The sequence below is a fragment of the Pungitius pungitius genome, chromosome 1 (genome assembly GCF_949316345.1).
Source record: "Pungitius pungitius chromosome 1, fPunPun2.1, whole genome shotgun sequence".
NCBI lineage: Eukaryota > Metazoa > Chordata > Actinopteri > Perciformes > Gasterosteidae > Pungitius > Pungitius pungitius.
In genome coordinates this window covers 3,988,216-4,010,358 of record NC_084900.1, presented here as the reverse complement: position 1 = coordinate 4,010,358, position 22,143 = coordinate 3,988,216, and the positions used below count along the sequence as shown (strand labels likewise).

The following is a 22,143-nucleotide window of genomic DNA, read 5'->3' as shown; positions in this document are numbered from 1 at the left end:
CGCAGACACCCGCCCGCTCTGCGTCAGCCCAGGCCGCCTCCCGGTCCTCCCCCTGCTGGGAATCCTCGCTCCAAAGGCTCACGTCGTATCGCGGCTCACACAATCATTCCTGCAGAAAGCGCTCTGAATCCCCTGCTTGCCTGTCAAGCCAGTGTGCGTCATTCACCCAGCATGAGGAGGTGACACCATCTTTGTCCTGTAGAGATGTATGGACCTGCCCGCCTCCCCAAATAAAACAGAGAATTTATGAGCATCAAGCTGCACCGTGGAGAAAGTAAGTTGGGAAGAAAATGTGGCTTTTATGTCATGGCTGTTAACAAGCTTGTTCATTTACATATGCACATAATACACTACGAGGGTTGGATGCATGAAGATGAGAGTTCCAAAAATGTCCATAGGTTCAGATGACCTTATGTCCCCACTTCCGTTTAATGGTCAGAAAGGGAAGCAGGCTGATCTTTTGTACGCATTCATGATCTTGGGTTGTTGCTCTGTGAGTGAAAAGCATGCATTAAAGGTCTGGCACTCTGTCTTTAACTTTCGTAGCTCCACTGAGGAAATCAGGCCGCCTTTCCTCCACAATCCTCCTCCAGACGAGGATGATTCTGATGAGGTTTTGTTACCCACAACCGTGCACCTTAGTACCTGTGAAGAGCGGCGTGCATTGGATTGCTTCGGGGTTTCTTCATCCTTTAAAGCAAGTGGAGTGAGCTGTGGTCACACGTCAGATGCACAGAACGAAAACATTTATTCAAATAGCTGGAGAGTCCCCAGAAAGAAGCTAGTCACCACTTTAGCTGTGGACAGCTTAGCAAAGTGGAACGTACCACTAAGCAACCATACTAAGGCAGAGGAAGAAGGACAGCAAATGATGGATTTGGAAAATGTTAAGCAGGCAAGTATAGCTCAAATGTCCTGCACGGAGCATCAAATACAGGATGGAGTAATGTGTGAAGAGACAAGATGTCTGGTGGCACCAGTGCCCTTTGAGAAAAGCTCAGCTAATGAAATGGAGCAACTTCTATTTTTTGGAACCAGTAAGAACACTAGTTTAGAGAGTTTGAATTTAATCTGGACCAAAAGCTTCTGCTCTGAGGTTGCAATGTCTGGACAAACAGAAGATGTTGACTTTGAGTACGGAATGAATACATCTCAACCTCCACCTTGCATTGAGGATAAAGAGATGTGCTGTACTGGCAGCCCCAAACAAATCCTAGTACCTGTAGAAAGGGGAGAACACGAGGTGAGCTGCTGTCGATCTGGAAACCCACCGGACGTGACTCCGTCTGTGACTGAAAGAGCGCAGGAGCTCCACACAGAAAACCCTCTGATGTGCAGCGAGCCCACCAAGTTAGTCCCTGGAGACACCGCTGCTGACGACCTGCAGGGAACCACAGAGGAAAGAATAGATGTGAGGGAGGGGACCAACGCAAGCACCAGGGAGAAAGAGAAGCAACATTGTTGTGATGTCCAAACAAGAGAAAGAGATTACAGAGAGGCCCCTGAGTCAGCTGGAGGAGACGTCGAGCCAGAAGGGAGCGGGGCTCACACAAATGAGTCAGGGATGCCCCCCGTGGACAGAGAAAATGGGCGCACAGCTACAGGTAAGTGCATTATTATCACCCCTTTTTACCCCCGTTAAAGTTTATTTTTATTAATCACCACCAGAGTATGCTAGAATACTGTTGGAGTCAATGCTCTCCAATGCAAACACCTTTTTGTTGTTGTAGTCATCATGGCACATTAAGAATTCCCCAAGCTGCTGAGTCTCTCTACACAACTCAAGGACTGTTAATGCTGCCTATTTAAAGGGTAGAGATAATCATCAGGATGCTACTTGTAGCGGCTATAATGAATACCACATTAATTGTTGTCGCTCTAAAACATACTGATGTGGCATTAAAGTCAGAAAGCAAGTGTCTGGCTAAGACAAAGCCGCGCTGGAGGTGTAAGGCGTTTCAAGTTTGCGTCAAATAAATGCCGCTGGCTTTCAGCCACCGGTCTTTCATGGCAGCCTCAGCACTTAGAAGGGAGGTTGTGCGTCGGCTCACGTTACAGCTGCGGGAAGGAAGCTTGAGTCTCAGCTGCTGAGACAATGCTGAACTCACGCAGGCTAACAAGTCGCAAGCCGTGTCGTAACAGAATGCCCTTGTCCTGTCACACGCTGCTGAGGTCTCGTATGCACCAGTCAAACACATGCTTACATAAGAAAGCGGCGTCATTGATGCAAGACATGTCTGGAAAGTGATGATCCCATAATAAAATGCTCTCATCTGATCCCCGCCAGAGGACTCGGGCAAAGAAAGTCGTTCCACGCCAACGGTGTCCCAGCAGCGAAGGCCAAATAGGTCAGGGTTCACAGCTCCCTGTCTCCCTGGGAACCACCGGCGCTATGACAACGAGCTAGTGAGTGTATAATAATACCAATACAGCCTTACACAACAGCTGTACTTTAAATAGCACACAAAGGAATCATGCCTCAGATACGTTAAGGCAGTTTGAGGTATAAGTTAAAGTTTCCCTCATTTTGATTATTTATATTTTAGTTCAGAAATCCTCATGCTTTCCATCCATCTCCCGCTCTGTAATCCCTGCAAGCAGTGGCAACAGTGTGTACGTAGCAGCAACCCACCGAATAACCTGAAATTTAAATAGCTGCTTTCAAAGGGATTAGGCCTCTATTTCCCCCGAGCACATAGAAATCCATCTGGCTTGTGTGGTGCTGGGTGCCGTCGGCGGTTTAGCAGCCACTGACGAGTGATGTCTCCCAATTGAGCAGTAAGGAAACATATTGGCTTAAAAGAAAAGAGCAGCACAGACAAATAACTATAAAGGGAGCTGGAGACACGTAGGGAAGGTGTGGGATGGGACTGACAAATGAGGGGGAGAAAAGTGAGGAAGGCCTGAAGATGGAGAATAGAAAGCGGGCTTCACTTTACTGCAACAATCAGCAGCAACAGCACCGATCTCCCCTCATTCATCCCCTCTTTCACTCTCCCTCTGCGGGGCCACTGGCCTCGGCTTTCTCTCTTTATGCAGCAGCACAGCACCCTGCGGGAGGGGGGGGGGTGTGTTTGTGACTTTGTCAGTAGGACACTGGGTTGTGTTTACAGGCAAACGAGGAAGACTCTCCTCAGGGAGCTGAGTCATAGAAATTCTTACTAACCGAGGCCTGCTGCTGACACTGCATCCATAAAGTCACACCCAGTCTGAGAAAATACCCAGAATACCCAATTCAACAACTGCTTACCCAGGTTTCGAAGAACGCAGAATGCACACGCTCGGTGCATCTGAATAAGTAGGGATGGGAGTCACCGGTATGAATAATGGAGGGTTTTTTACGATGCCTTGAAGGTTACAGGGAGGTGAGGCTATTCTTTTGAGAGAGGACTCAAGTTTACCACCTCTCGATTGGCCTCTATGGGATCAAGGCATTGTTTAGGTTCAATCTCTTGCATTTTGGTAACTTACATGCTTTCATTTCAAAACAAACCCTGTGCGTAATGTATTTTCATCTGCATCACTTGGCCTCCTCACAAGGGCTCAACTTACATTGGGACTATTATTATTTATTTCATTACACAAGTTTACACCAAAGAACAGATATACTTTCTATATTCATATACATCTTGGTCTTGGTTGAATGGCAGCAGCAGTCCTCTCTTCACATCTTCCCCTTTTTCTTTTTCCTTTTCCTTCTTCCCTCATACCGCTCACCTGTTTACTTCCTCAGCTCTCACTCCCTCTCACATATCGTGTATCATCTAGAACATGAATGGGGACGGGGAAATAACACGTAAATCCATTTCTGTGCTAATTTTGTGCAACCAGAACATCGGACTTAATTCTGACTTTCTTGTCATCATGTATTGATTTTTGTGCCTGTCCTACTGCACACTCTTCACCCTTTCTTTTCTGTGCAGGCGGCTAATGCAAAGAGAAGCTTCAGCAGGGTGCTGGCCGGCACGTCTGCTGACGGACAAAACTCCTCCTCAGGACAGGACGCTGCGTCGACCACTGCAAAACCGGGCAAAAGAATGAAAAACAGCCAGCTGCTTTCTTCCCTAACTCATTCCCGCCATCCCCCCATCATCCCCTCCTTCCCCTTGAAGAGGAAACACGGAGAACTTCAGCGCCAATATGCAGAACCTACTCCTAAAATCTGCCTAGCCGGGCGTCATCCAAAATGGGAAGCACCTCATCCTTCTCAAGAAAAGGAAAGGGAGCAAGGAGTCGGCGAGCTGAAGGGAGCCGGGTCCAGGACCTGTAACCCCGAACGCTCAGCAGAACCACCAGAAGCACATACTGAAGCCGGTCCTTCACATAAAACAGGAAGAGTATCAGGGGCTCATGGAGACTCGTATGCCTCAAAGCAAACACAACAAATTCGGCAGAGAAAGGCGAATGAAAGGTGCAAACCCTTTAAACACAAGGGGGGTAAACGTGGGCCTGACCAGGAAAAAGATGGCCCCAAGGTACCTCATGAGGAGGCCCGCGGTACTGATCCCTTGAACCAATCCAAAGCCGGTTCTCTGACTGCAACCTTGACATCCGACCCCAGAGTGAAGGATTCTGGGAAGATGAACCCGGACGAAAAAATACAAACGCTTGAGGGGGCAAAGAAGGCCGAGGCGCTGGTGCTCACCTTGGTGTACCGAGATGGAACCACTCAGTTCGACCCGGAGCAGGTGAGACTCAACGTCGAGGTTCTGCGCTTTAATGACCGTTTGCTCGTGTTGATTTTCCTCTTTGATCCTCTTAATAGAAGCTCACCCCGGAGGTTTGCGGCCTCCTCGTACTGTTGAAGAATCATCCTGACGGCAGCACACCGGAGGACCTGCTCGGGCCCAACGACAGTCTGGTCTATTTAAAACTAGAGCTCACACCTGCATGGGCCCAGCAGCATACACAACAGAGCAAGGACCTCTTCACTAGGTGTGTGTGTGTGTGTGTGTGTGTGTGTGTGTGTGTGTGTGTGTGTGTGTGTGTGTGTGTGTGTGTGTTTGTGTACATACAGTATACGGTCTTGGGACATCCATGCACTGATGATGTTGTTTGCCATGCTAAGGGCCACCTGCCCATTAGGACCTATATGTAACTATACGTTCACACCCACGCTTACACTGGACCGCCGATCATCTGATTGGAAGATGGACCCTGCTTTCAATTCTATCAAGAAAAAGCTGGGGGTTACAAGAGTAATTAAGTGTGTGTGTGTGTGTGCGTGTGTGTGTGTGTGTGTGTGTGTGTGTGTGTGTGTGTGTGTGCACTTGCAGTTGTTAGTTTGTGGGGCCATGTAACAGGGAGAACACCAATCTTGTGGGGCCCAGCAACCTTGTGGGGCCCAAAATGAGGGACCCCACTAGAATGATCATCATATATGGGCTCACAAGCCTCCCCTGACATGCCTGTCGCTTTTTTAGCACATGTCTCACAAAGTCAGAAAGTATGGAAAAGTGTGTGTGATGTGTGTGTGGATTTTTTACTCACTAGTGCCCCAAGTGTTGGAAAGGTGGTATAACATCACACACACACACTTCCTGGTGTGTGTAAGGGTTCAGCCAATGAGGGGCCACTATGAAATCTCGCGAGATTTTTCGTGAAGTCATTAGCGATATCTCATGTCTCAGCATACCAAAGCCATGCAGTGTTGGCTGCTCAACTGGGAACTTTGCAGAGAATAAGGTAGGTTTTTGTATTAAAGTATGACTTTTTTTTTATCTGTTTCTCAATCTGTACCCACAGTATATTAATGGATTAATAAAGTAGCACTTTATTCTGTAAATTACAATTTCTTGGTGCTGCTAGCTGCTAGCTAGCTATATATTGCTAGCTTCTACTGTTAGTTTTAGATCAGAAAATGCTAACTGTTAGCTACAGCATTGTTATACTTAAGATATTTTTTCTGATGAATAAGTATAATATTAACATTTGTTATGACAACGCGATTACTGCCGCATTATTTAGTCACAAAAACCGTAATCTTGTTACTCTGAACGGCAAAAGTGTGCCGCTTTGGGTGACTGTCAATCACAGGATTTTCCCGCGATCGTCACTTTCGGCCAATCGGAGGCTTTGTTTATGTCTGTGGGGCGGGTCCAACAGCATGTTAGTGTGGCTTAGACGAACGCATGCAATGTTGATGAGTTAGGCTGTCTGACTGACTGCAAAGGCTTAGAATAACGAGTGCAGCGCTGGTGAGTAAGGATTGTTATGGACTGACTGCAAATGACTGCTAAAAGGATGGTGGACACGTTTGTTTCATACGGAGAGTTACGACTCCGTTCGCTGCTACGTAATTCAACCGGTGGCCCGGAAACATGTATAACTGATAACCTCCGTAAAACACGGAAATCGGCGTTTTTTTAGCAGCGTGAGTCACTTCTTAACACACGGGGGTCGGTGTCTATATACATCTGCTTTGATGAGTTGGGTTTGTTGTTTGACTGAGGACGGCAAAGGATGGTGGACACGTTTGTTTCATACGGAGAGTTACGACTCCGTTCGCGGCTATGTAATTCAACCGGAGGCCCGGAAACATGCATAACTGATAACCTCCGTGAAACAGACGGTGTCTGTATACATCTGCGCCGTTTGTCCCGTGTGTTTTACGTGTACGTCTGTTGGCGTTGCAGCGCTGAGAGTAAACAAACTATCTCAAACAGCTGACGTGACGTGATAACAGTGCTGTAAAACTTGATTTGATGTGTGAAGTCATTCAAAAGATGTTAAAGGATTTTTTAAAGGATAATTTGCAGTGTATATAATAGTGTGGGGTTGTGTGCAGACGTTACAATGTGATCATTTAGAGGATTTTCTAGAAGGGCTCAATAAGCAGATAGCTGTGTTTTGGGGGGTTTTCATGGGGCCAGAAGTTACGATGCCAACCATGCAGACCGAATAATATAAGGATTGCACTGGTCAGACACTCAGCCTTGGTAATTGATCCCAGCATGTAGATAATAATGTGTATGTTCTCCTTTGTGCATTTTGATAGTGTTGTTATTTGCTTTCATCTAGTTTGTAGACTTGGTTCTGCAATAACAAGTGTTAAGGAAACCAGGGCCCTGTACTATATAGCAGGATTCAGGGTAACGGCTAACAGTTTCACTCTGGGTTTCTGATATTCTCTTATTACCCAGTAAATTGCTAAGATCATTTATGCTGAACTTAAAACCTCCTCTAGAGAATGTGATGTTAGAAATAAGAGATCAACTCACAGCATTTATCAGTAAGTGGAGCTTTCTTGTTCGGTAGTTAATATTACACAAATACTAAGTAGTCAAAGTCAAAATCCTGACCAAGGAACACAGTTTAAACAGATTTAAAAACAGACTTCTGGCAACAAATCACTGTCTGTGCTAATGTGTGTCAATTTATAGATTCATTATATCACTGCTTCATCTAGATCCCGATAAGGTTGGCTAAAACGACGTGTGTGTGTGTGTGTGCACGCAGTTACTTTCAGGCTGAATATATGTTTTAAGCCTCTCCACTTTTGTCAAATATTATAGTTGTACATTTATATGTGTCGCTTGGCTGACAGCATACTGTCAGGGGTTTTCGATTTAAAGCTGGGATTCAGAGTTGGTGATCGGAAAATTGATTACAACTATGGTGGTGATTCACAATGGCCATCGCGTCAAAAGGTGTGTTGGTTATAGGTTTACTGATTCATCGGTTTGTTAATCTGGGAGATTATAAAGTTTGAAATCTGTTTGAATTGGCTCATTAATTCAGCTAGTGTATCTGATACTGATGGTGTAGTCTCAGATCTATAATAGCTGATATATATTAGTTATTGCTTTTTATTTTAATATCAGGTGAGAAACCATCAGGGTTTGGTTGTGTCAGTAAAGACAAGGATGTTGCATTTACATCATTAAATTAAACATAAATGTTGCCAGTACAATAGTTAAGAGTAAATCAGACACTTTTCTTGACAGAGTTGTTGAGATAACTATACTATTGGGAAGTTCTAAGTCTGTTCTTTTTTTAATATCTCAATTATAGGTGACAAACTATGAGGCCCCTGCTGTGGCTATAGAGACAGAAGACACCCTTTCAAATCTGTCTTCCCATGAGGAATCCAATGGAGAGGAAGCCATAGCCCAGGTAAATATGTAATGTACACACTGCAATTCTGCACGATGCAATTCTATTATCACGGTATGATGGTGTCAAAATGGCTTTTGTGTTATAGCTTTCCGTCAGAAACCATCATTGGGTTATTCTGTAGACTTTAAATTGAAGGAACAGACCGATAACAACCCTACACATTTTGTTTCTAGTCTGTCCTTTATGGGGTCCTCCTGTCTTTATCTCCTTCTAAATAATTTAAAGTTAACCTCGCACACACACACCAATGTTTCTAGTCCACCCTTTATGGGGCCCTCCGTTTTATCCAAACTATAAGTATTTTTAAATACTTTTAACAACACATTTCAGGATCTAACCTCAGGTTTTTACATGTGTAATTGTCCACTTCCTGAGCTGATGCATGTTTAAAAGGGGTATTTTAAACATGATGCACTGCAGCCCCAAAAATGTTGTTGAGGGGTTCCAACTTTACACCCACATGTTTCTAGTCCACCCTTTATGGGGCCCTCCGTTTTGTCCAAACTATAAGTAACTTTTAATACTTTTAACAACACATTTCAGGATCTAACCTCAGGTTTTTACAGGGGTAATTGTCCACTTCCTGAGCTGATGCATGTTTAAAAGGGGTATTTTAAACATGATGCACTGCAGCCCCAAAAATGTTGTTGAAGGGTTCCAACTTTACACACACATGTTTCTAGTCCACTCCTTATGGGGCTCTCCGTTTTGTCCAAACTATAAGTAACTTTTAATACTTTTAACAACACATTTCAGGATCTAACCTCAGGTTCTATAGTCAATCAGTACAGTAGGGAGACGATGCTATGGCGCACTAAGGAGCTCCAAGGATGAAATTGTTTTATTAAACATAGATCAATATGTATTTTGGAGTCATTTCTTATAATGACTAATTGCGCCCTAGTCTGAAAGCATACAGTAATCTGAACTACAATCTATCCAAATTCCAACTAATTCATTACTGCAATTGATGATCGATGCAATAGTGTTTCAGTGGCAATTAAAATGTACAATTCTTAAACAAGTCAATTCTGTGCTCCTTTTATGTCTACTTAGGTAAACAAACTGCTATCAAAAGAACCTGGACACCCGAGGAAGCGGCAGCGGTGAACCGGCATCTACGGAGATGCATTACCATGAACAGTGTTCCAGGCAAAGAGGAGTGTCAACAGTGCATTAATGCAGACCCTGAAGCTCTCCGAATGCGAGACTGGAAGGCATATAGAATCACTACTTTGAGACGAAAGTATAAGTGTGAACTTGCTGATGCACCGTCATATTGACAGTGTTAACAGTCTCTTCTTGTGAGGCCTCTTTGTAGGCAATGATAAAGTTAATCTTGTCCCAGTGACTTTTATTTCTGAACACTGAACAATTGTCCAATGAGTAACTGAAACTATTCCGCGCCCCCACAATCAAACGCCCGCATGGGGAGATTTTAGCTTTTACTTTACTAAGTTAATAAAGACAAGAGAACATATTATGTGTTAAGGAGTTTATTTTATGCAATGTCGTTTGAGAAATGGTACTAGGAAAGCGTTGAGTAGTGTTGAGCTGGAGTTCATTATATTAATGAAATTTAATGCCCCATATACCTTATGATGATCTTTGGTTACAATGACATCGAGCCCTACAATGTCTTTGATAAGCAACAAAAAATATGTAAACATGTTATTTCCATCAGAAGACATTGTGTCTTGCGAAGATACAAAGTCTAGAAATGGTTGTCTAGTCTAAGATATTAAAACTAGGATTGTGTATGTGTGTGTGAAAGAGGGACTCGCAAGTTTTGAATGTTAGAAACAGAACCCCACAAAGTGACAAAAAAACTAGCAAGAGAAAAAAAGTTCTGAATTTTAACAAATTAAAGTGATGGTAATTATATAGATTTTTTTTTCATCTTACTGGATTTTTTACAATGTTGTAGCACTGCCAGAAAGGGTGGATCCCACATTTGGGTAAAATAAGTTCGGGCCCTACAAAGGAGGAACACGAGTATGTGTGTGTGTGTGTGTGTGTGTGTGCGCGTGTGTGTGTGTGTTCCGCAGAGATATGCTGCTACAGGTGCTATCAAGATCTCAGCTGGTGGTGTGCTATAAAGCCAAGGACTTGCTTCGTACAGCTTTGCAGTTTTATGGACCTGAGCTGGGCTTAAAACAAGGTAGAGCGTACACACGAGTACACACTTAAAAACGCCTCCTTGTTCCAATCTCTGTATCCTTTGGTGATCCAAGGCTGACACTGATGTGAAAATACTTTTCCATGAAACAAAAACTAAAACAAAATCCATATTGAGATATAGGTATAATTCTGAAACTATGTTGATTACAATTATTCGACTGACACTCGCCAAACTTCTCCTGCATCACACAGCGGCAATACAGATTTTGTACAGATTTCTATGTTTAAAAAAAGTTGTCTTTAGTCGGTACTCAATACAGCGAAAATAAGGCTTCTCAATATAATTACAAGCTGTCCTTTCTCTCTCCAGTGGCGGGGTGTCACATTCAGGACCCACAAGTGTCAGGGTGGCTACTGGATCCAACAGATCCCTCCTCCTGCTACAGAGACCTTCTCAACAAACACAGCAGAAGACCCCATACAACACCTTGCCTGGGAACCAGGCAGGTGAGTGCAATGAAAGGATTTACGTCAGAGTGATCTAAGGAACAAATCTTTCAAGATGGTTCCATTTCCTTGAAGGACAGCACAGTGTCTAGATTTTCTTTACACTTTTAACACCCACTATCCTAGAAATATGATCAAATCATTGAGTATGTTCCTCCCCACCTACTCTCTGTTTCTCCCTATCTCAGGTTTCACAGGTCATTTCAGGTCTCTATTCGCTCCACTGGCTTAACACGGAGCTGTGCTTCAAACTCCAGGTTAGTTAAAGTGCACACGCACACCTGTACATACGGTATTGTCACCTGAACAACTGTGTGTGTGTTTGTGTGCTCAGAGCCGAGGGCTGTGGGAGCTGTACTCAGACATGGAGCTGAGCATGATCTCTGTACTGGCAGGTGGGACTCAGCTTTCTTTTATTTTCCTACAGCACCCAAAAAACTATTGTGTTTGGGACAATAGTCCTGTCTGTATTCATAATGACCCACTTTTAGTAGAATTATGATATCGGGTCCTGTGGAGCAGTAAATGTGTGTTGTGGTGTTTCAGCCATGGAGAGCCATCGCATCCATGTGGACAAAGAAGCTCTCAAGAGAACGTCAGACCTGCTGGGGGTAAAGCACAACATCAACAATCTTTGTGGTGCTACTGCAGGGAAGTGTTATTATAACATATATATTATAACAGTTCGGTCTGTATGCATATTTTTTAGACAACAGAATTAGGTAATAAATAATAAACCACAGTCTGGTTGACAGCAGCTGTTTTAATACAAATGAGAGAAAAACAGGGTATGCAACACAGGAGAGATATCTGTAAAACAAGGGGATAATAACTGAAATGGAAAAGAAAATATGATTGATCTTTTTCTTCTTGTGGCTAGGATTAGTGAGGGACCTGTCCTGTTTACTTACGGATAATAACCAACCACATTCGACAGCGGTCATAGACACACACACACACACAGATGTTGTAAAACGCTTGCTCGTGAATATGCACGCACCGCTCCCTAATTACTTCTCCGCAGGCAGTCAAAGACTCGTGAAACCCAATTACAACTCCTCACGAGTGCCAGCAGGGGTGTTGTGTGGAGAAAGTCTTTTGGTTTCTCGCCTTGTGACTATAAATAGGATGGAGAGTCTTGTCTTTTTCCCTTCAGGAGCCTTAGCTGCAGGATGGAGCATTACTGTCTGCCTCTGCCAACAACAACAACAACACACACACACTCACACACAGAGGCAATAAAGTTTTTGCATACTGCGGCAGAGCTGTGTGTGTGTGTGCTTGTGTTTTTGTAATCCCTTCCTGTGAGTGCACTCACGCTCTGTCCTGTTGATTTCCTTTTCAACCGAGCTGTCGAGTTTACCTGTCTGCGCAGAAAATAGAGGATCCATGCTGTCCGTCATACGGATTCGCACCAGCACACTCGCATGCTCCTCCGTCTTTTCTGTGCACAAACGCCACGTCAGGATGAGAAGTCTGCCCTGTGGTCTAGCAATTCAACCCCAAATATTGCCCTGCGTGTGCGTGTGTGCGTGTGCGTGTGTGCGTGTGCGTGTGCGTGTGCGTGTGCGTGTGCGTGTGTGTGTGTGTGTGTGTGTGTGTGTGTGTGTGTGTGTGTCGAAGACAACACTAAGGGGCTAGCATTCAATATTGATGAGGCAGTCTGGCGGCTGCTCTGGGCGAGGAGCGAGAGAGCGAGGAGCACACGTTTTTACGTTTTTGGTACACTTCAGCCAGATCCTCCACTTATTCCTCCTCCATTTCCTTTCCTCTGTCTCTATATCTCCATCATCATTCTCTCTGTCTGTGTGGCTTCCAACAACTGCGCCCGTTGTCCTATAAATTCCTGTCCTATTCACAGCAACCCAATGTGCATCTTTTTTTGTCTCGGCCAATAAGACATGTCACATGTCATTAGAAAAGAGGGATCATTGAGATGTAAGATGATTTTATGGTGGATACATAAAACAAAGCAGTATATTAGTTTCATCTTCACTGTATTTTCACATACACACCTTCAGGTATTCACACCACATTTCAACTCTTTGCACCCATTACTTCTGTCCCTCCTTCATGTCATAATCCGTCTTGCTTTTCCTCCTCCATCTGCTTTCTCTCTCTCTCATTTCTTCAGCCCGTGCCCTCCCCTCTCTCTCTCCCTTTGCTGTTGCGTCCCGTCCCCTCCTCCTCTCTTGTTTTCCTCTCAAGTTGTTCTACTTCAGTCAGACTTAATGAACTGCTGGTGTTGATTTCACCCCAGTGGAGAAAAACCAACAAAACACAATGATCTTTTGGTGGAATATTGCATGAACTGGAATTCTTTTATCCCCCTACCCCCACACATACCATCTTTATCTCTTTCTCCTTTCCTTTCCTTTTTGATCAGGCCTTTTCTCTCCCTGCTCCGCCCACTCTAACAGTCTGTGTCTCCTCACTTCCTCTCTCTCGCAGAGTTCATCTCTCAGTCGCTGTTAACCATCCCGAGAGACAAAGTTCATTATGTTTTAGACTGGATTATCACAGCAGGCGTTACATAAACCCGGTTTCACTTTGTGTGTTAGAATGTGTCTGTGTGTGGATGTTTTTAAGTATGTGAAAGTAGTATCTACACGTGGATTTGTGTCTTCATAATTGATGTGTTTCAGCCGGTACTGTTTGTTGTTAATTTGTCTGTGTGTGAACTTAATGCGCTGGCTGTGTGACTGATCATTAGATGAATTACAGGCTGCTTTGCCTCTGGGTGATTCAAAGGAAAGAGAAACTAGTTCTGTCTCATACATATTAACAGTTCTCTCCTCAAATAAACTCCCCTTTTTACGGCAGGTTTCACACCCAGGTCCCCAAACTGTGTTTGATCATTTCCTTATCCTGAAAAGTTTCTGGGTCCTCGACTACACACAAGCTGACTTCCCTTGTTCGGATTAATTTGTTTAATAATCTTGAAGGAAATCAGCTACTGATGTTGCCTAGCAACATATATTTTTTTGATTTATGGCTCAGTTCTTACCAATGAAATAATAAGTACAATTGGCCTTTGTTGTGAGCTGTTAACGATTGACACGTTGTTTCAGTAACTGAAGGAAGTTTACCATCCTACCTGTGAATAGTAGATGATTATCTAGACCAAAACAGACCTTATAATATATATTTTCATGAAGCTTGATCTTCTCTTTTTTTCCTCCGTCTCTCTTTCAGACCAAGATGAAGCAGTTGGAGCACGAGGCCCACCGAGCAGCAGGACAACTTTTCCTTGTTACCAGCAACACTCAACTACGTACAGTGTGTACAGTTATGTGTTCATCTGAGTGTGTCTGTGTACACACGCTTCCATGTGTATTTCTCTGTATGAGTTTTGATGTCACGGATTTGCGGATATTGTGGCTTATACTGTGTTTGAAGGTCCTGTTTGAGAAGCTTTGCCTCCACGAGCGCTGCGAGAACAAGAAACTTCCCAAGACCGTCAACACGCAGCAGCAGTCGACCTCAGAAGCCGCAGTAAGACAAAAAGACACACATGTAGATTTATTCCTTTAGCCTAGAAAAAACAGCATTTTCTGAATCAAAGTTTCAGAGGCCAGCGCATGTACACGCGCAGACATGCACATCCAATAAAAATAAAAAAAAGGATCATAATTGATTCTTTGTATTTGATGAACAGTTTGCACGTAGAGGGAAGTTCATATACATCAAAAGGTAGAATCAATGCAGTTGGAATAGAATCATTTCTTCTCTCACTCTCTCCAGCTGTTGCAGCTTCAGGACCTTCACCCACTGCCGAAGATCATTCTGGAGTACAGACATGTTGGTCCTGTTCTCAGCTGCTTTCATTGTTAAAATGATTGTTTTGCAAAATGTTTGCTTTTTAATGCCTGAAGCAGGAGTCTCTTCACTCCAAACTCCCATGTTACGGTTTGAATAGGATAGTCGGTATATCTTGCATGTGATCCGTTTGAAAGAAACAATGTGTGGCGCTGCTTTTTTGAAGTATAAAGTATATGGAGAAAGTATGCAACAATACAGCACCTTAATCACCTGCAGCTTTCCAGGAAAAAAAACATCTGCATTTTAATCTGCAGGTTCACAAGATCAAGTCTACTTTTGTTGATGGGATCCTCTCATGCATGGCGAGCAAGGTGAGCCCACACCTGCTACAAAAATAAAAACTCAAAGCAATAAGAATCCACAGTACAAACATTCACAAGAACAAAGTCTCAAGATCACAATGAAATAGAGATTTTTCTAGACTAGGTCTAGGTTGAGCTGCTCCTGCTGGTGTGAATTTCACATTTTATTCTCCAGCACTACAATAGAAAGCAGCAGGGGGTAATGCTGGGGCTATTCGTGCTTATTGAGCGCGGCTGCAACAGCACACATGTACGCGCTGCCTGCTAAGGCGTGATTACATTACGCCTGCATCAGAAAACGCTGCTGCTATGAGGAACATAATAGGGGAACATCCAGCCGCTCCGGTTTCCCGCCGCTGCGGCACTGAATTTGCAGAACGAAGACGCAGCTCTGTGTCGAACAGCACAAAAGGTCGACGTTGTCGGGTGCGGGTGCCGCTCAGCTGGCACTACATTCCTCAGACAGCTTGCTCAAGCCGGGCGTCAAGCTGTCGTAATGGCGTTGTTGGCGCTTGTCGGTCCAAAAGAGGAATCGGAGTGACGGTGGCAGTCGGGGTCACGTCTGTTGTTGAATAGGAATCACCTATTTGGAAACATTGCTGCCGATGACATGGCTGACTCATGCAAACATGTATATTATGTGATGAAAGTATTGCATTGTGGTTGCAATAGTTTCCTCTGTGTCTGACTCGCCTCTTGCACCTCTGCCTCTCTCGTAACGCATCAGAACTCCGTTTGCTCCACATGGAACCAGACAAGTGCCGTGACGGGGAGAATCTCAGCCAAGCACCCAGTAAGTACGATCCCCCCCCTCCCCTCCCCTCCCCTCCCCTCCCCTCCCCTCCTCTGCTCCCCCCACTGTTGTCACTGTTTTCACCGGCTTGTGAGTTTGCAGGTATGTATTTGTCTTTTCCTTCTTTTATCTTGAAACGAGTTATCAGGGCTGGGTTGTGACACAGATTATTCAGTGGAGCTATCCGTGGTGCTGAACTGTGTGAACTGTGGATACAAGTCTGCAAAACTCATTGCATTAAAGTAACAATAAAGGAAACATAAGGACCCCTGTCCAACATTAAGTAAACTACCACCCAATGTATAATACTATTTGTAGAAGTTCATGTGGCTTTAAACAAAAATGTGAGAATACATAAACAGAAGAAAAAAATGATCATCCCCCTCTCTCACTCGTCCTCGCTTACTCCTTCTCCTCAGTGTGAGGCGGTCGAAAGCTCGTTTCAACATTCCCCAACTGTCAGGGTCCAGTGATTCTATCACTGAGCACAGCTATGACTCCCTACACACACACACACACACACACACACACACTGATGTATGTTACCGTGGGAATCTCATTTCTCATTTAGTGATTTGCAGATGATATATATGTGACACCGCGTTTTTTTTACACCACAACTGATGTTCAGTTTAGTGCTGCTTGATTGATTAGAGTACGAGAATCATTCCACCATTACTGAGCCACGAGGGAGCAGAGTAAACTCCCTCAAGTCTTTTTTGCTTATTACTGCTCTATCATATATTATTAGTTCACACCTAATTATTCCCATCATAATGTGCTGACTCACTCTGTGATCGCTAACATGTCCCTTCCCACTGCTGGGAGGGGCGGCGGTGGGGGGGGGGTCGGCAGTTCTGCCACTGTGGCACACATGCACATGTGGTTCATGCAAACACACACATATTGAAATGAGAAGTGCTGCAGAGGGTTTTAGCTTTCATCTGTTGTGGGTCCAATGAGTTGAAGCAGGCAGACTGCAGCAACAAAGGGCTGTTAAAGTGCTGCTGAGTTTAAAGCTCTGCGGAGGGAAGTGGAGCTTTGCCTCGTCCCTCTTGATTGCAAAAAAATATCTGTTTCCTCCTCTCAGTCTACAGCAGTTCCATCTCTAGTCTCCTTCTCAGTTTCCATTTCCCTTCTATTTTTATCCATGTGATGCTTTATTTCGGCCTGTTTTTGTTTTTTCTCTTTCCCTGAAATGCAGAAGCCCTCATATTCACCCTTTCATAGTGTTGCAGTGCAACCAAAGAGCACAAATAAAATATAACTTCTTTTCTCTCTCCCTCTTGACTGTTTCTATATCATCTGCTCTCTCTCGTGTGTTTTCTAGGTGTTATAACCCCGCTTAGCTGAGGGGTTGTGTGTTTGTTTAATGGTTTTTCAGCTGTGTCTGTAGTTTGCAAACTGCCAACTATGTTTCTGATATTGCCTTGTCAGGCAGTGTCTCTGCATTTAGCCATTAAATGCTCCTCTGAGTCCGCCGCCCCGTCTCTCGGAAGGAGTGGGGCACAGATTTATGTTTGTGGGGGTGTGGGTAAATCCGCGGGGGGGGGGGGTGTGCAGATGTGCCGTCTGACTTTTTAAACATGCTGACAGATATCGTTCAGTCGAGGACCTGGGGTCCGTAGTGGAAACTCAGAGTTTGTCAACCCTGAGATGAGGGAAACTCTGGGTTGTCGGTTTCAGAAAGGGAGGTAACTAAACCTCAGGGTCAGTCGCTATGGTAACTGAGTCTGTCAACCTTGGTCGGGAGCAGGTTTTCTTCAATAAAGTTTCTTTCACAGGCTCCTCCCTCTGACAGCAGCCCAGCCAATGAGACAGCACGCTTTCATTTCCTCATTCATTCCTTCACTGAATCAGGCGGATTTTAGCACAGTTTCCACATATGAACGAAATAAGATCCTGTTACGTTAAAGTGTTTTCTTGAACATGGCGTGTCTTTTTCTGGACGATGCTGTTGATGAAGAAGCGGTTTTACTTCGCAGGGTGTTAAACGTCGGGAGAGAATATTGAGCCCTGATTAAATATATTGTCATTTCCAGATAACTACTTGTTTGAACGGTATCGTTTTTCTTCACAGTCCATCAAATATGTCCATAACCTCATCCGTCCTCATACAACTAACGTCCCCCAGCGATATTATTCTTGTGATTAAATATGAGCATGGTGTGTATTTCAAACCTGTGTGTAGTGCATTCTAACAGTGTAAAACATGTCATTTTCCCACTGGGAATTAGTAAAACATATGGATTATGATTAGTGTGTACATTAAATATTAACTGACAACACTGGAACTTAAGCGTTGACCCGAGCAGCAGTTTTCTCCCACGCCGTTTCTCTGTCTTTTGCTGCAGTAGCGTGTTGCTTTGTTTCTAATTACGGTTCATACTCGCCGTGCGCTTGCATTAATATTTCCAGCTCAATAGGGGTGACGTATGCCGACCGGTTTTTTGTCGGAGGCGAGTTATCGTCCATCGCTGCACAACGCTGCACAACGCTGCTCACCGACTCAGTAGTGGCGACACAACACTGGGAACATCTGCATTAGTAAGTGACCCAGTCGCAGTCAACAAGCCCGGCAGCGTTTAGCGCGTGTGTGTGTGTGTGTGTGTGTGTGTGTGTGTGTGTGTGTGTGTGTGTGTGTGTGTGTGTGTGTGTGTGTGTGTGTGTGTGTGTGTGTGGTGTGTGGTGTGTGGTGTGTGTGTGTGCGCGCGCATGCTGTCCCTGATGTTCACTCCCTGCCCTGCAGTGCTGTCGTTTCATCCTCCCTCCCTCTTGTTGAATAATGAATGAGTGGTGAACGCAGGGGGCTGTTTTCTCTCTCTGGATCACACACAAGCATACACACACTGCAGGGTCAGATCAAACATGCATGTTTAAATTCTGACCATGATGCACTATGTGTGTGTGTGTTTGTGTGGGTGAGTCTCTCTCATTTTCTTTGACTGACAACTTCTTGATGTGTGCGTGTAATTGTGTGCAATTCCACGTACTCTGTGATTAATGTGTCTAGGAAGACCTTGGTGATGACCTTTAACATCCTTACACAAACAGACACACACACACAGTCATTCTTGTGTGTTTTAAAGGGTGGACACAAAAGGATTAAGTGAGATTAAAATGGAACCTCTCAGTATGAACCAATTGTGCCAACCAACCAAGTGTGTGTGTGTGTGTGTGTGTGTGTGTGTGTGTGTGTGTGTGTGTGTGTGTTTGCGCGTGTGTGTGTGCGTGCTGTTGTGCTTCATCACCTTTAATGTGTTTCCTCCTTCAGGCAGAGAAATACTGCATACGTGTCATTTTTGCGTGTGTGTCTACGTAAGCGCCGTCTTAGATTACTCAGTCAGTCGATGCTCGGTGAGCCAAGAGCTTAGTGAACATCAGTCTGCTTCCGTTTTAAGGTGTAAATCTGAAAACTGAAAAGGTTACAAACAAAATAAGCAAAGTACAATAAAATAGGCCTAGCTCAACACTGTGTGGAATGGACAAAGAAAACAAAAGGCCTGACTCTTTAAGTAATAGAAATACATTGGTGGCAACAACCCACAACCTATTGGAGTAACAATCATTTGTGAGGGTATGCATGTGGGGGGTACCCCAGCCTTACCTTACCTTGCCTCTTCATTACAGCCTCACGGGGGCATGCTGGGAGTAGCGGCGCATAAATACAGCGGCCTCTTCTCCCTTATGTAAAGCTACATTAGTTTGGCCAAGTTTCCACACTGGATGGGATACTTCCTCTGTACAAAACACTACGTTGACATTTGGAGAAACAACTTGTGTGGAGCGATGAGTCTGAACATCATGCTTTCCTGACGACTACTTAAACTCCTGCAGCCCTAACAAAGTGTGTGTTTTCTCCCAAACCAGAACTTCCAGGCCCTGCCGAGGCAACCACTTCAAATCACCAAGAAGCAGTACGTCCAAGGTAGTGTGTGCGCATACACACTCATTAACACACACATGTGTTTGTGTGTGTGAGAGTGAGAGAATGTGGGGGACTAGAAGACTTTTTTTCAAGGCAAAGAAAAAGTGATCGGGCTCAGGTGTCTTGCTCAGGGACCCTTCGACATGGCACATGGGGCAGCCAGGATTCCACCCGCCATCACACTACACCATCGCACACCATCATTTGAGACACTATGCGCATTTCATATGAGTGACAATTGAATTTGTTGCCATTGGCTGAACACCATGATTTCTGAGACATATTTCTCACACCTACATTCTGTGTTGATGAAAGTAATCTACTGTCTGGCAAAGACCTTTTTATTCTAAAATCATTTGCTTGATTTATTCCCTCTTATCCGTACCTCTGCCCATCCAACTATGATGTCATAGGTTCGTGGCACCCGCCGCACAAACACAACCTGCCAAATGTTGAGGCTCTGGGACGAATGCTTCGTCCTGGCGGGAAGTTTGTCCCATACACAGGACTAGTAATAATAAAATCAATTTAAACCTGGTGCTCTAAAATACTCAACATTTCTTTTAGCTTTCCATTTATTTTATTAGGTTTATTTTTTGCAATTGTGAAAGGAATATATATGTTCCTTAGAGGTCAGTGACAAGAAATTCTCATTAATATACCGTAACTTCAAATAATTGTGTGTTCACTGTGATTTCATCAATTATAATTAGCCTTTGACATTTCTTAGCATACAAAATAGCTCTACTACACCTCTCCTGTCTTAGCTTTGAAATAGCATTCCTTTTGGCATTGAGGGACTGCTGACTGGGGTTTTGTTTGGTCCCCACAGGAAAGGAGGAGGAGGTGGTGACTGTTCATCCTCGAGCGATGTTCGTCCCTCAGGACGGATGGACGTTTCTCGCTGCAGGTAAGATGAGTAACGTCAAATCATTGTATTTTACAGCTTTCATACAGCATCGTATGTCTGTCCTGCTGCCTGCTGTTCTTTCTATTTGGAGTTCTCCCTTCATAAACGCCAGCATTTTATTTAAATGTTCATGCTATTTAAGGACTATCAAAAAAAAAACACAATTCGTAATTAAAAAACACTGCTTGCTCGAGTGTGGAGTCATGCAAGTCACTGCCCTTCCTTGCGTTAACAAATTAAGGACTTGAGTCCACAGGAAGTCACCAGAGGGCTTTTATTTGGTTTGGCACACAGAAGAAAAAAGGTGAGACCTCAAATCTCGAGAAGAAAAGTAGCCGACGCAAAGTGCTGTAAGAACAAAATGAGAACACTCGTATCACGTGTCCAGAGGTCTCGGGCCTCTGATGGATCCTGGAGGGCCGGGGCCCCGGGGCGCTCTGTGAGGGCCGCAGGGTGTCTCCTGGCCCTGACGATGTGTACAGCGCTTACATTACCGGCCCGATATACACGGGGTCACCGGGAGGACGAGGAGAGCGAGGGTCCTAAATACACACTCAACGTGCAGCGGGGATTCACAAACTCAGGCCCCACAAGAAAAGACATGCACTCGGGTTTGGTTGCCATGGAAACAACCCCTCCTCCTAGAGAGCTATTGCCAGTTCTCCAATACTCCTTAATGTCCTCCGGTGTCCTTTCCAGACACTTTTCTGTGTCCCTCAAAAAACTTCACCAATGTACTTTCTTTTCATGTGTGTGTGTTTATTAATCCTGCCCTCAAAAGAATCCAAACATGGCTTAGAAATAACTGCACGGCTGTCAGGTTTCTTTCATGGCACATTTTTCCTTGACTACCCTGTTTATTTTTAAATATTTCCAATAATCCAATGTTATTTTCTTTTGAGAGATGTGTGCTCTGTGTGTGGTTTTTTTCAGCTGGAGCTGAAAAGAGGAAACTGAGAGTCTTGCCAAAATGACAACAAGCGGGTCTGGGTCTCTCATCAGCAGTTTGTTTGTTCAGTTTTTTCATTTTCTAATGCCGTAGTCCCTAATGGACCAAAGAGCGACCACACGTTCACGCTGGTCTGCTTCTAGCGTACGAGACAACGTCAGGATGAGGGGGGTTCAGAGCTTAAGGCTTAACTCTGTTGTCTTGTAAACACACATTTGAGGGAGATGCAGACCAACAGCTGTTCCCGGACTAAATCCTGGGTTCAGTTGAGCTCTTGGTCCTCCCTCTTGTGTTTTAGTACTTTGGTGCAGGGAATGTGCAGCTTGCACTTCTCACGGGAGACTGAACTCTCGCACTCCGGGTTTACCCTAAATCCCCAGATCCACTCGCTCGTCCCTGCTGGAAGCCTTTTCATATTCTCAGCGTTCGGCTTTCAGCTGGGCTCCTGCGCTCTACGCATGGCAGTACGGTGTGTGTGTGTGTGTGCATGCCAGGGGTCTTCAGGCTGCTGTGGGTGGTTTCATTAAAGAATTAAAGATGCATGAGGCCCGGCTCGGTCCCCTCGATATCGCGGTGCGCTGTCCAAAGGACTACGGACGCACGTACTAACGGTTTGAGATACAGTGTCTCAATTCCAGGCGCAGGGTACAACTTCACAGATCAGAAATCATTGCGGTTTTCGCTCACTTTGTT

The 22,143-nt window shown here is 44.5% G+C and overlaps 1 protein-coding gene and 1 long non-coding RNA gene across 2 annotated transcripts in view; both read left to right on the top strand.

Annotated features, from left to right (window-relative positions):
* The first annotated feature begins 1,564 nt into the window (after positions 1-1,564).
* The window catches only part of poln (polymerase (DNA directed) nu), a 34,434-nt gene continuing 13,855 nt past the window's right edge, over positions 1,565-22,143 (top strand). Inside the window, exons 1-16 of the mRNA XM_037480861.2 lie at positions 1,565-1,604; positions 2,288-2,406; positions 3,924-4,688; positions 4,766-4,935; positions 10,167-10,279; positions 10,610-10,746; positions 10,935-11,003; positions 11,081-11,141; positions 11,293-11,357; positions 13,942-14,025; positions 14,146-14,241; positions 14,491-14,547; positions 14,823-14,879; positions 15,598-15,663; positions 19,534-19,591; positions 20,424-20,501. Of these exons, the coding sequence (XP_037336758.2) occupies positions 1,565-1,604; positions 2,288-2,406; positions 3,924-4,688; positions 4,766-4,935; positions 10,167-10,279; positions 10,610-10,746; positions 10,935-11,003; positions 11,081-11,141; positions 11,293-11,357; positions 13,942-14,025; positions 14,146-14,241; positions 14,491-14,547; positions 14,823-14,879; positions 15,598-15,663; positions 19,534-19,591; positions 20,424-20,501 (2,035 nt within the window). The remainder of the gene's footprint in view (positions 1,605-2,287; positions 2,407-3,923; positions 4,689-4,765; positions 4,936-10,166; positions 10,280-10,609; positions 10,747-10,934; positions 11,004-11,080; positions 11,142-11,292; positions 11,358-13,941; positions 14,026-14,145; positions 14,242-14,490; positions 14,548-14,822; positions 14,880-15,597; positions 15,664-19,533; positions 19,592-20,423; positions 20,502-22,143) is intronic.
* LOC134124728 (uncharacterized) lies at positions 5,269-10,136 on the top strand. The gene is made up of 3 exons (XR_009955868.1): positions 5,269-5,685; positions 8,014-8,115; positions 9,175-10,136. It is a non-coding gene; the product is annotated as an uncharacterized LOC134124728 (long non-coding RNA).